The sequence below is a fragment of the Bufo bufo genome, chromosome 6 (genome assembly GCF_905171765.1).
Source record: "Bufo bufo chromosome 6, aBufBuf1.1, whole genome shotgun sequence".
Taxonomy (NCBI): domain Eukaryota; kingdom Metazoa; phylum Chordata; class Amphibia; order Anura; family Bufonidae; genus Bufo; species Bufo bufo.
Window position 1 is genome coordinate 110,589,667 of NC_053394.1, and position 14,451 is coordinate 110,604,117.

General features: G+C 44.0%; 1 protein-coding gene across 1 annotated transcript in view; it reads right to left on the reverse strand.

Annotated features, from left to right (window-relative positions):
* The window catches only part of CDH4 (cadherin 4), a 918,264-nt gene that overhangs the window by 26,806 nt on the left and 877,007 nt on the right, over positions 1 to 14,451 (reverse strand). Inside the window, 3 exon segments of the mRNA XM_040435851.1 lie at positions 1,515 to 1,748; positions 3,679 to 3,912; positions 9,001 to 9,143. Of these exon segments, the coding sequence (XP_040291785.1) occupies positions 1,515 to 1,748; positions 3,679 to 3,912; positions 9,001 to 9,143 (611 nt within the window).

The window sequence follows — 14,451 nt, forward strand, 5'->3', positions numbered from 1 at the left end:
AATCTGTTTTACGGATCGAACCAGATGATTGGGGGAGAATAATGACTAATTTAAGGTTAGTGTCACATAACAAATGTGGATTGAGAAGTACGGCTAATTGCCCACGGTGTGATTCACTGGGGGCTGATTTTTTACACATTTTTTGTTTTTGTACACAATTAATAGAATATTGGGAGGCAATAGCTAAAATTATTACCCAAAAACTGAAAATAGTGATTCAACATACAGTGGAATGTTGGATCTTGGGAGATCTGTCCCAAATTATTTGTGATAAGTATAGAAGATTCCTATTGATTAAAATACTCTTTTTGGCAAGACTTTTAATCACGCGAGGCTGGTTCTCACCAAATACTCCTAGTGTGTATACGTGGTTAAATCTGGTCAATGAGATTAAGAAATATGAGAGAATCCTATATAAACAAAGAAATATTGAGGAGAATTGGAATAAGATACAGTATTGGGGATATGAAACTGAGTTTTTCTGCCTCCACCCCACCGTTATCCTTTCTCTGTCTTCGGTGACGGACGGGATGGGAGATGCATCACAAGAAATGGGGGGGGGGGGGGGGGGGGGATTGAGGTTAAAATGAGAAATGTAATAATAAAGACTAAACTGTATAGTTTTGTATGCTTTTTTTTCTCAATAAAAAAGAATTAAAAAAAAGAAATTTTGCAACTTTTAATAAGCGTCGCCATTTTTAAAAGTGGAGTGAAAAGTTGGTTTGGATTACATATTAGAGCACTTTTATGTCTCATTTGTGACATGCGACTTGCATTGCTAGACAACCCCCAGGTGCACTTTTACTGACAGTGGCGAGACCACATCAGACTTGCACCAAATGTAATAAAACTGAGCACCATCTTCATAAATTTGGCGCAGGTGCGCAAAGCAAATCGAGAATGGTTTTAGCATAATTATGTAACAAAAACATATCCAAAACTCTTCCCTAACCCAAATAACCCTTAGTTTTTTTCATCTGAGGATATACTTAACTTCAAACCTGGTTCTCAAGATCTTACTTTACAAGACTATTCTTAAATAATCCTATGATCTTACTTTCTGATATTGTGACCATCCTATATGATCTTACTTTCTGATATTCTGGTCACTAAGGCCTCGTTCACATCACCGTTTCTCCTTTCCGTTTTGCGGCTCCGTTGAGGAGCAGGAAAACGGAAAGGATGGATTCTGCAGATAACTGACACCTAACTGAGCGTAACGGAGGCTAAAGACCCCATAGACTATAATGGGGTCAGTTCGGTGTCCACTCAGAACATGATTTTTGAGCAGAGACGAAAGTCCTGCAAATCATGTTCTGAGCGGACACCGAACGAACCCCGTTATAGTCCATGATCTTTCTTTCCATCAACGGACCCGGAGAGCGGAAAGGAGAAACTGTGATGTGAACGAGGCCTTAGATTTTACTTTCTCAGAGAAAATTAAAGATTATCTCCTGTTATAGTGACTAGAGCATTTAATGGGTTATACTTTAGAAGAAGTTATCTCCACTTACATAGTAAGATAATAATACAGATGAGTATGGCAATAATTGCTCCTGTGCCCAGTCTGGCTGCCGCCACGGCTCCGATGGTCGTACAGTCTCCATTCTCGTCGCAGGGACAGACCTTCACCCTGATAATGGACGTGTTATATAAGGGAGGGTTCCCAGAGTCTGTCACAATGACAGGGACCTCATACACTCCTGATTCCAAATAACCAATCTGCAGACTGAGACGTGCGTAGTTACCTGAAATGACCACAAGGTGGTAGCAAGGCGACACAGAAGACATTAGAAGTGAAATTCTTTTTGCAAGAGATTTTCTTCTAGGGCTTTAGGACAATTTTGAGCATGACAGGTGTTGCATAACCTAGGATTACAGTATAGCAGGGCAGCCATAGAAATGAATGATGTGGCAGTGCAACTCACATGTTCGCCACAACCATGACCCCAAATCTAAAAGAAATCCAATCCAGCTGGATTTTTTGCAATTCTGGGGTGACGGCAAATATGTGAGTCATGCTGCGAAGCCATTTATTTCTATGGTTGCCCTGCTACACTGCGATCCTAGGTCGCGCTACACCTGTTACATCTAAGATCGCCGTGTAGCCCTAGCCTAAAGGTAGCATGCTGCTAGCTCTCTACATTTAAAGGGGTCTTCCCATCTGGGACATTGATGACATATTGATAGGATATGCCATCAATGTCAGATAGGTGCGGTCCCACCTCTGGGACTCACTGTTATCTACAGCATGGGGCCCCCAAAGTGAAGGACAGCACACTGAGCAGTGGGGAGCACTTGCTCAGCTATTTTTGTAACTCCCCTTGCAAGCTATGTATGCAAGGCTGCTCTCTGTTCACTTTAGGGGTCCCATTCTGGAGATTGGAGCAAGTCCCAGAGGTGATGCAGCTACCCGACGTTGATGGCATATCCTAACGATATGCCATCTATGTCCCAGTTACTGTCTTTACTACTGTATAATTTAGAAGAGAATCCAAAAATACCAAAATAGTTCGCCAAAAAACAATTCCATCTCAAACAAAATAAGGAATAATGCACACGTCCGTGCCCGTATTGCGGCCCGCAATTCACTTGAATGGGTCCACAATCCGGAAGGTGCGGTGTGGAACGGTGGAATGGAACCCCACGGAAGCACTATGGAGTACTTCTGTGGGGTTTCTGTCCATGCCGCCGCACCGCAAAAAAGTAGTGCATGAACTACTTTTTTTGTGGTGCGGACGGACCAGGGAGCCATTCAAGCTGAATGGGTCTGGATACGTCTGCAGAATCTGCACGGATGTTGCCCGTGCATTGGGGACCACAAATTGTGGTCCCCAATGCACGGAACGGACGATCAACGGCCGTGTGCATGAGGCCTAATGGTCATACACCAGAAATAGGATAAACATTTCTTATCCTGTTGCCATTTTTGCATCTGTAGGCATATTGGTTGTGACTATTGCAGAAACATTTCAGTAAGGCTACATTCACACAACCGTATGTGTTTTGCGATCCGTAAACACTGATTCGCAAAAAGTGCGGATGACGTCCTTTTGGCATCCGTATTGCATCCTTTTTTTTTTTGCGGATCCAGTGTAACAATGCCTATAAGGACAAGAATAGGACATGCTCTATATTTTTTGCGGGGCTACGGACCGGACATGCAGATAGCACACGATGTGCTGTCTGCATTTTTTGCGGACCCATTGAAATGAATGGATCCTCATCCAATGCGCAAACGGACACAGAAAAAAAATAGGTTTGTGTGAATGTAGCCTAACAGATGCTAAGTAAGTAGCAAATATACTATGGGCTCATGCACACAAATTTCTTTTTTTTCCCCTGTCTGTCCTGTTTTTTTTTGTTTTTTTTGTGGCCCGTATACAGAACCATTCACTCCAATGGGGCTGCAAAAAAAACGGAAATGACTCAGTATGCATTCCGTGTCCGTATGTACACATGTCCATTCCACAAAAAAAATAAAAAATGTCCTATGATTGTCCGCATTACAGATAAGGATAGGACTGTTCTATTATGGCTGGTATCCGTATTTTGCGGATCGTAAAACAACAACGGTCATGTGCATGAGCCCTATGTGTACAAGGCTGTATAACCTTATTAAATGTGTGTAACGTGAGCAAATGAAAAGTAATCTCTGTGCTAACTTGTATAACTCACCGTTTATCCTGGCAATAGTCCAGTTCCTCCTAATGGTGGATGGAAAAGTGGGAAGCTCAAACACAAAGGGGTCCCCACTGGGCTTGCGATCCACATCTGTAGCAGTGATGTTTATACCATTGGAGTTGAGCCTTTCGCAGATCTGGGCCTCTTTAGGGAGCAGCTCAGGGGCGTTGTCATTAATATCAATGAGCTGTATCTGCAATGTGCCAGTACCGCTAGCAGGGGGGACTCCTGTGAGCAGTAAACATAAAAGCTAAACAACATAGACCAGGTAATTGGAACTGCTTTGCTGTACATTTTAAACTCAAATAACTTATTTTTCATCCAATGCATATGTGTTTTACAGCGGTCACCAATGGGCTTTACACCTGCACATACACCTTTTTATGACCGTGCAGGTTTAGCCAAGCATGCATGTCTAGTGACAGCCTGGCATCTGCTCTAACAGCCAGGATCAGAGAAATATATGGTCATGGCTGTTTAACCCCTTATATTCCACAGTCAATAAAAACTGTGGCTTCCTAGTGGCTAAAGGGCTAGGGGCTCCCTGTGTTACCCCCGCAAATGTGATCGTGGGGTGTAAATGCCTTTGCATGGTAACCAGAGGTCTAATGAAAGCCCCAGGTCTGCCTTCTGTAAATATCTATTAACCCCTTCAGTGCCGAGCCACTTTTTACCTTAAATCCCAGGCCGATTTTTGCAAATCTGACGTGTCACTTTATGTGGTGATAACTTTAAAACGCTTTTACTTATGAAAGGCATTGTGAGATTGTTTTCTCGTCACATATTGTACTTCATGACAGTGGTAAATATGAGTCAAAATATTTCATTTTTATTTATAAAAAAAATACCAAATTTACCAAAAATTTATAAAAATTCGCAATTTTCAAAATTTCAATTTCTCTGCTTTTAAAACAGATAGTGATACCTCCTAAAATAGTTATTACTTTACATTTCCAATATGTCTACTTCATGTTTGGATCATTTTGTAAATGACATTTTCTTTTTTTGGGACGTCAGAAGGCTTAGGCCTCTTTCACACGGGCGTCATGTTTTTGGCCCGGATAAGATGAGAGTGCGTTGTGGGAAAATGTGCGATTTTTCTGCGCGAGTGCAAAACATTGTAATGCGTTTTGCAAGCGCGTGAGAAAAATCGCCATGTTTGGTACCCAAACCCGAACTTCTTCACAGAAGTTCGGGTTTGGGTTAGGTGTTGTGTAGATTGTATTATTTTCCCTTATAACATGGTTATAAGGGAGAATAATATCATTCTTAATACAGAATGCATAGTACAATAGGGCTGGAGGGGTTAAAAATAATAATTTAACTAATAATTTAACTAATCCACTTGTTCGCGCAGCCCGGCTTCTCTTCTGTCTTCTTCTTTGAGGAATAGGACCTTTGATGACGTCACTGCACTCATCACATGGTCCATCACATGATCCATCACTATGGTGATGGATCATGTGACGGACCATGTGGTGAGTGCAGTGACGTCACCACAGGTCCTTTTCCTGTGCACAGCAAAGATGAAGACAGAAGAGAAGCCAGGCTGCGTGAAGAAGTGGATTAAGGTGAGTTAAATTTTTTTTAATTTTTTTTTAACCCCTCCAGCCCTATTGTACTATGCATTCTGTATTAAGAATGCTATTATTTTCCCTTATAACCATGTTATAAGGGAAAATAATAATGATCGGGTCCCCATCCCGATCGTCTCCTAGCAACCGTGCGTGAAAATCGCACCGCATCCGCACTTGCTTGCGGATGCTTGCAATTTTCACGCAGTCCCATTCACTTCTATGGGGCCTGCGTTGCGTGAAAAACGCACAAAATAGAGCATGCTGCGATTTTCACGAGACGCACAAGTGATGCGTGAAAATCACCGCTCATGTGCACAGCCTCATAGAAATGAATGGGTCCGGATTCAGTGCAGGTGCAATGCGTTCACCTCACGCATTGCACCCGCGCGGAAATCTCGCCCGTGTGAAAGGGGCCTTAGAAGTTTAGAAGCAAATCTTGACATTTTTCAGAAAATTTCCAAAACCCACTTTTTAAAGGGCTTCTGTCACCCCACTAAACAATTATTTTTTTTTTGTGTACTTATAATCCCTTTCCTGCCATATTGCCATACATTATGTTATTAATAATTTTTGTTCCGTAGATTTAGCAAAAAACGTACTTTTATGATATGCTAATTACCTTTCTACGCCTCCTCAGCACTCCCTCAGTGCGCCTGCGCCGATGACGTCACCGAAAGAGAAGACATCATCGGCGCAGGCGCACTGAGGGAGTGCTGAGGAGGCGAGCCTCCTTATCTCAGAGCGCCTGCGCCGAATCAACACAGGCACGCGATTTTTGAAATGCTGACAGGGCTGGCCGGAGGAGGATATTGCGGCTGGCCCTGTCAATTAACAGAAGGAGGGGGCGGTTTTCTGCGGCTGCTACCAGCAAGTAGACGCCCTACTTGCTGGTAGACAGGTAATTAGCATTTCATAAAAGTACGTTTTTTGCTAAATCTACTGACTGAAAATTATCAATAACATAATGTATGGCAATATGGCAGGATAGGGATTATAAGTACACAAAAAAAATAATGAGTTTAGTGGGGTGACAGAAGCCCTTTAAGGACCAGTTCAGGTCTGAAGTCACTTTGTGAGGCTTATATAATTGAAACCACCCATAAATAATCCCATATTAGAAACTACACCCCTCAAGGTATTCAAAACGGATTTTACTAAACTTTCTTAACCCTTTAGGTGTTCCACAAGAATTAAAGGAAAAAGTAGATTTTGGCAGATTTTCCATTTTAATCCATTTTTTCCCAGTAACAAAGCAAGGGTTAACAGCCAAACAAAACTCAATATGTATTGCCCTGATTCTGTAGTTTACAGAAACACCCCATATGTGGTCGTAAACTGCTGTACGGGCACATGGCAGGGCGCAGAAGGAAAGGAACGCCATATATATTTTTTGGAAGGCAGATTTCAGTGGGATCATTTTAAGGCCTCATGCCCGTTTTTTTTTGCGGTCCGCAAAAACGGGTTCCGTAGTTCCGTGATCCGTGTTCATTTTTTCTTCCGTGGGTCTTCCTTGATTTTTGGAGGATCCACGGACATGAAGGAAAGTAAAAAAAAAAAGTTGTTTTGGTGTCCACCTGGCCGTGCGGAGCCAAACGGATCCGTTCTGACTTACAATGCAAGTCAATGGGGAGGGATCCGTTTGACGTTGACACAATATGGTGCAATTGCAAACGGATCCGTCCCCCATTGACTTTCAATGTAAAGTCAGGAGTCCCTATTATACCATCGGATCAGAGTTTTCTCCAATCTGATGGTATATTTTAACTTGAAGCGTCCCCATCACCATGGGAACGCCTCTATGTTAGAATATACCATCGGATTTGAGTTATATCGTGAAAACTCATATCCGACAGTATATTCTAACACAGAGGCGTTCCCATAGTGATGGGGATGCTTCAAGTTAGAATATACTAAGCACTGTGTACATGACTGCCCCCTGCTGCCTGGCAGCACCCGATCTCTTACAGGGGGCTGTGATCAGCACAATTAACCCCTCAGGTGCCGCACCTGAGGGGTTAATTGTGCGTATCATAGCCCCCTGTAAGAGATCAGGTGCTGCCAGGCAGGAGGGGGCAGACCCCCCTCCCTCCCCTGTATTAGATTCATTGGTGGCCAGTGCGGCTCCCCCTCCCTCCCTCCCCTGTATTATATTCATTGGTGGCCAGTGCGGCCCCCCTCCCTCCCCTGTATTACATTCATTGATGGTCAGTGCGGCCTCCCCTCTCCCCCCCCCTAATTAAAATCACCCCCCCATCATTGGTGGCAGCGGAGAGTTCCGATCGGAGTCCCAGTTTAATCGCTGGGGCTCCGATCGGTAACCATGGCAACCAGGACGCTACTGCAGTCCTGGCTGCCATGGTTACTTAGCAATTTTAGAACCATTATACTTACCTGCGATGTCTGTGACCGGCCGGGCGCTCCTCCTACTGGTAAGTGAAAGGTCTGTGCTGCGCATTGCTTATAGCACAGACCTGTCACTTACCAGTAGGAGGAGCGCCCGACCGGTCACAGACAGCGCAGGTAAGTATAATGCTTCTAAAATAGCTAAGTAACCATGGCAGCCAGGACTGCAGTAGCGTCCTGGTTGCCATGGTTACCGATCGGAGCCCCAGCGATTAAACTGGGACTCCGATCGGAACTCTCCGCTGCCACCAATGATGGGGGGGGATTTTAATTAGGGGGGGGAGAGGGGAGGCCGCACTGGCCACCAATGAATGTAATACAGGGGAGGGAGCGAGGGGGGGCCGCACTGGCCACCAATGAATGTAATACAGGGGAGGGAGGGGGAGCCGCACTGGCCACCAATGAATTTAAAACTGGGGAGGGAGGGGGGTCTGCCCCCTCCTGCCTGGCAGCACCTGATCCCTTACAGGGGGCTATGATACGCACAATTAACCACTCAGGTGCGGCAGCTGAGGGGTTAATTGTGCGGATGACAGCACCCTGTAAGAGATCGGGTGCTGCCAGGCAGCAGGGGGCAGTCATGTACACAGTTCTTAGTATATTCTAACTTGAAGCGTCCCCATCACTATGGGAACGCCTCTGTGTTAGAATATACTGTCGGATCTGAGTTTTCACGAAGTGAAAACTCAGATCTAAAAAAGCTTTTATGCAGACTGATCTGCGGATCCGTCTGTGTGAAAGTAGCCTACAGACACGGATCACGGACGTGGATGACAATCTTGTGTGCAGCCGTGTTTTTTCACGGACCCATTGACTTGAATGGGTCCGTGAACCGTTGTCCGTCAAAAAAATAGGACAGGTCTTATTTTTTTTATGGACAGGAAACACGGATCACGGACGCGGATGAACAACGGTGCATTTTACGAGTTTTCAACGGACCCATTGAAAGTCAATGGGTCCGCAGAAAATCACGGAAAATGGAACAACGGACACGGATGCACACAACGGTCGTGTGCATGAGGCCTAAGTTGCATATTCTGGATGTTATCACCACCCCCCATATCTGTACTTGCTCTAGCAGTGTACTGGCAGTCACCTCTGCAGCTACTAGACATTTTATGATTTTGTAACTGGAAACTTCTGAATATCCATGATGGTAAATATTCTGACATAGTAATCATTATTAACGAGGCAAATACGGAGACCCATCAGCTCTGGACTAACGACATTCATGATGATGCTGTATCACTACATGTAGCAGACATACAAACATTTGGAGCAGACATACAAACGATGCAATAAATCGAGCTCATGCAATTTGATCTGGAGAACTCACCATTGTCAGTGGCCAGGAATTTGGCCTCATAGATATCGTCTTTAACGAAGGGGGATTCTCGATCCAAAACGGCTGTGGTAAAGACCTGCCCATTGGTGGTATTGATTGTGAGCCAGTTTGCAGGGTCGTGCAGTTTGGTGTATCTGAAGAGGAAATATGATAACGCACAATAAAGAGGAGTATACAGTTTACTTCTGCAGTCTGCAGGTCTACTGTCATCAATTCAAAAGGCTCCACTTAAAACTAGTTTGGCTGCCAGTCATGCATTCTGCCGCTGTGCCCCTAGGGAAAGACATTGGTCAATGCAAAGTGGTTTTTCTCCTGCTACAATTGAATCTGAGTATGGTTGGATGGTGCCCAAGATTTTATATTGAGATGGAGCCAGCCCAAACGGCTCAGCTTTTAAAACTTAAGACAGTTTCACTATAGCAGTCTCCCAAACTCATTAAAACAACCCGTGGTTACAGATGGAACCAATTTTCTTTGAAGATTGACCTGAACAGGTACACTTAAATCCTAAGATTCAGCATAAATCGGCCCAGGAGCAACGTGCAGTTTTCATAACCTGGCATGGAGGGTAAAAAAGGAAAGAAAACGGTGGAAGATAAAGGATGAGCTTTTTATCCATGTTTTCCACAATTACATTACCTGATTCTCCTAGGAAATTGCACAGTATATCATCTGCTTCTCTATGGGACATGACAATACGGTTCAGCTGGAGTTTCTATTTCTCTATACCAAGTAGATTCCATTAGGGCCATAGATATGAAGTCTCCTTCCTACCTGCTCTCAATAGTTTTTTTGTCATTGTGTGAAATATCATCTTGTACTGCCCACATGTGAGGAGAAAGATGTATAAACCGTGTCGTGGGACGCCTGTATTTAGTGAAAGTGGTACAAATTATACCGACTTTTAGTGCCACAGACATAACGAATACTGCAAACAGCTGGTTTAGATTATTCCCAATCTTTGTCTGTGGCCACCTTATAGGAGTTTTCTGCCAATATCAGATTGCTGAGGGTTTGATAATCAGCACCCCCATGATCAGTTGTTTTGGGCAGGTGCTGGAAACTATGCAGTGGATAAAGTATATTCCCTTCCACTTGAATGCCTGGTGGGGCCACTATAGTGGATGGAGCCTGCTGCACGCAGCATAAAACAGCCGATTGAGGCCTCTTTTAACCGTTTTTTTTCCGTTTGCGGGCCGTTTTTCCGGTCCGTATACGGAACCATTTATTTTAATGGTTTCGCAAAAAAAACTGAATGTACTCCGTATGAATTCCGTTTCCGTATTTCCGTTCTGTTAGGGTCCATTCACACGTCCGCAAAATGGGTCCGCATCAGTTTCGCAATTTTGCGGAACAGGTGTGGACCTATTCATTTTCAATGGGGCCGGAATGTGCTGTCGGCATCCGCATTTGCGGATCCGCACTTCCTGATCCGCAATTCCGTTCCGCAAAAAAAAATAGAACATGTCTTATTCTTGTCCACAATTGCGGACAAGAAAAGGCATTTTCTATGAGAGTGCCGGCGATGTACGGTCCTCAAAATGTGGAACGCACATTGCCGATGTCCGTGTTTTGCGGATCCGCAATTTTCGGATCCGCAAAACACATACGGATATGTGAATGGACCCTTAAAAGATAGAACAAGTCCTATTATTGCCCGCAAATCAAGTTCCATGGCTCCATTCAAGTCAATGGGTCCGCAAAATAAACAGAACACATACGGAAATGCATCCATCCGTATGTCTTCCGTATCCGTTTTGCGGAACCATCTATTGAAAATGTTATGCCCAGCCCAATTTTTTTTCTATGTTATTACTGTATATGCCATATGGAAAAATGGGACCGAAGCGGAAACACAACGGAAAAAAAAACGAATCCGGAAAAAATGACCCGCAAAACACTGAAAAAGCAATAAGGTTGTGTGAAAGAGGGCTTAGGGGGAGGGTGTGCCAGTTGTCAGATCCCCGTCGATCTTAGGCCTCTTTCATATGACCGTATGGCTTTTTCAGTTGTTCAGTTTTTTGTTTCCGTTACGTTTCTCCGCATGGCATTTACAGTATAGAGTAATTACATAGAAAAAAATTGGGCTGGGCATAACATTTTCAATAGATGGTTCCGCAAAAACGGAACGGATACGGAAGACATACGGAGTACATTCCATATGTGTTCCGTTTTTTTTGCGGCCCATTGACTTGAATAGAGCCACGGAACGTGATTTGCGGGCAATAATAGGACATGTTCTATCTTTCAACGGAACGGAAATACGGAAAGGGAATGCATACGGAGTACATTCCTTTTTGTGCGGAACCATTGAAATGAATGGTTCTGTATACGGAACACAAAAAACAGCCCGTAAATGGAAAAAAAAATGGTCGTGTGAAAGAGGCCTTATACTGATGACTTCATGCACATGAATATATTTATTTCCCGTGTCCGTTCCGTTTTTCTTGCGGTCCATATGTGAAACCATTCACTTCAATGGGGCCGCAGAAAAAACGGGAAATGACTACATGTGCATTTATTGTCCATATGTCCACATGGTCTTTCTTCAAAAAAATAGAACATGTCCGTGTTTTGCGGATCCACAATTTGCAGATCACAAAGCATCCAACGGTCGTGTGCATGAGTCCTGGAAAACACCTTTCTATACACTTAGGGTGGGTTCAGACCTGAGAGTATTTGATATGCGCGATTCACGCGCGTTTTTGTCACGCGTTTTTATGCGCGTTTTTTGCAATAGTAAACGCGCGTTTGACGCGCGTTTGTGTGATTAACAGCAGTGTCCTATGGCCACAAACGCGCGTCAAAACGCCCCAAAGAAGCTCAAGAACTTGTTTGAGCGTAGGGCGTTTTTCAGCGCGTTCAAACGCGCTGTAAAACGCTCAAGTGAGAACCAGGGCCATAGGGAAGCATTGGTTTTCATGTGTTGAGCGTTTTACAGCGTGTTTGAACGCGCTGTAAAACGCTCAAGTGTGAACCCAGCCTTATAAGACCAGGATCACACAGCAGAGTTTAGTGGTGTTTCTGATTGAGTGGAACAGGCACAAAGCATCGGAAAAAGGAAGCAAAGGAAAAAGTTACAGCTGCAAGAAAACATAAGGCTGGGTTCAGACCTGAGCGTCTTTGATATGCGCGTCTAACGTGCGTTTTTGTCGCGCGTTTTTATGCGCGTTTTTTACAATAGTAAACGCGCGTTTGACGCGCGTTTGTGTGATTGACTGCAGTGTCCTATGGCCACAAACGCGCGTCAAAACGCCCACAAGAAGCTCAAGAACTTGTTTGAGCGTAGGGCGTTTTTCAGCGCGTTCAAACGCGCTGTAAAACGCTCAAGTGAGAACCAGGGCCATAGGGAAGCATTGGTTTTCATGTGTTGAGCGTTTTACAGCGCGTTCAAACGCGCTGTAAAACGCTCAAGTGTGAACCCAGCCTAAGTGAACCCTTTGGAATGACCTGGATTTCTGCACTGAATACTGTTAAAATATGGTCTGATTGCCATCTCAGTCACAAGTGTAGAAAAACACTAACTAACTAAATAACACACACATCTCTTAGGCTCAATTCACACCTGAGCGTTCTGAAAGGAGCGCTCTGTATGCGCGATTGTACGGACGTTTACAAGCGCGCATACAGAGACAAGTGTGCACACAGTGTCGCGCGTTCCCGAAAGTCTATGTACGGGAACGCGCGACAAGCGCCCAAAAAAACGCTCCTGTACTTGTGTGAGCGTCGGGCGTTTTACAGCGCGATCGTACGCGCTGTAAAACGCCCAGGTGAGAACTATTCCCATAGGGAAGCATTGGTTTCTCCTTGTTGAGCGTTTTACAGCGCGTAGGAACGCGCTGTAAAACGCTCAGGTGTGAATTGAGCCTTATTGAGTACATAAATTAAACACTGCAGGAAGAAAATGTGCCCCTTGAATTTAATAACCTGTAGATCTCCCATAGCAGCAGTCACCTCCACCAAAGTTTCCCATAGATGCAAATGTTATTCACTTCAATAAATATTTCTGGGATGCCATGTCATGAGAGCCCTCCTCAGGACTGTGACTTGGCCGTCTCAAAACACAACTCTTTTTTTCCACCATTCTTCAGATGATTTAACTGTGCTTTGGGTCACTCAATGTCTGACCTTACATTCCCGTGTAAAATGTTTTGCTACACCTTAGAATAAGACCTCATGCACGGCGGGCACAGGCCGTGTGCTCACCGCATCACGGGTGCGGACTCATCTACTTGAATGGGTCCGCAATCCGGAAGGTGTGTTCTATTTTTTTGCAGTGCAGATGGATCATTGATCCATTCAAGTTGAATGTGTCTGGATCTGTCGCGGCAGCCGCACGGATAGTGCCCGTGTATTTGGGCCCAATGCACGCAACAGCTGTGTGCATGAGGCCTAACTTAGATAACTATCAGACCACATTTTATTTGTGATCCATGCTGTAATCCAGGCAATTACAAAAGGTTTGCTTATCTTTTTTTGTTGCAAATGTATTCCACTCTTTTTTTTGGATCCAACCCCTGTTTTGACTACAAAAGTGATCAAAAACTGCACTGAAAAAAAGACCTGATCATTGTGGATTCTACAGAGGCTTGTAATAACCTTCAGTTTAGTGAAAAATCTAATAAATCAGCGCATGGACTCCTATTTTGTTGTCAAGTAATTGTAACAGAGCTGCATTTGTGGTAGAAGCCAGTGGAACGAACAGCAAGGTCTCATAGAGATATGACCTTAAAGGGAATCTGTCAGCTCCAAAACACCCCCCAAAGTAGAGTAAGCAGTGTATAGTGTAAGTGGTTCTGAGTCTGGTTATGTATCTTCATACTCACTTGCATTTTGACACTGTGCTGCTACAAACCGGCAGTAAAATACATTGAGAGGACTCCTCTTTGAGTGCTTTTATTTATGTGCGTGAGCTCAGGAGTCCTCGCAATGCATTTTACTGCTGGTTTGTCGGAGCTCAGCGTCGGATTGCAAGTGAGTATGAAGATAAAAGTTTCGTAACCGGGGGAGATGTGGGACTGATGAGATTCCGGATCAGGAAGTCTTGACACGTCCGCATGTTTTTGCATCCGAACTCTGGAGACAACAGAAAATTATCTGTTAATTGTGGATGGATTCTGTTTGTCTTGGTTTTGTAACTGGCTTAAATGCTCCATAAAAAAAAAAAAAGGGGTACTGAATGTGTAAATGGCGGGGCCATAAGGCCCTAATACAGGAAAGATTTATTTTGTAGTGTAGTAATAATTTCTCCATGTAACTGAGAAAAGCGAGATGAAAAAAATCGAAATTGAAAAGTCATCATGGTGTGAATTGTGGCGGAGCCTCAGTTTTGGTGTGTAAATGAGCTTATTATTTTAATGGTTGATTTCCTAAAGAAATAGCTCACCAAAAAAAAGGTTTGCATGTTAGCTGCTCACAGTACGGATAATGCAAATATTGGAT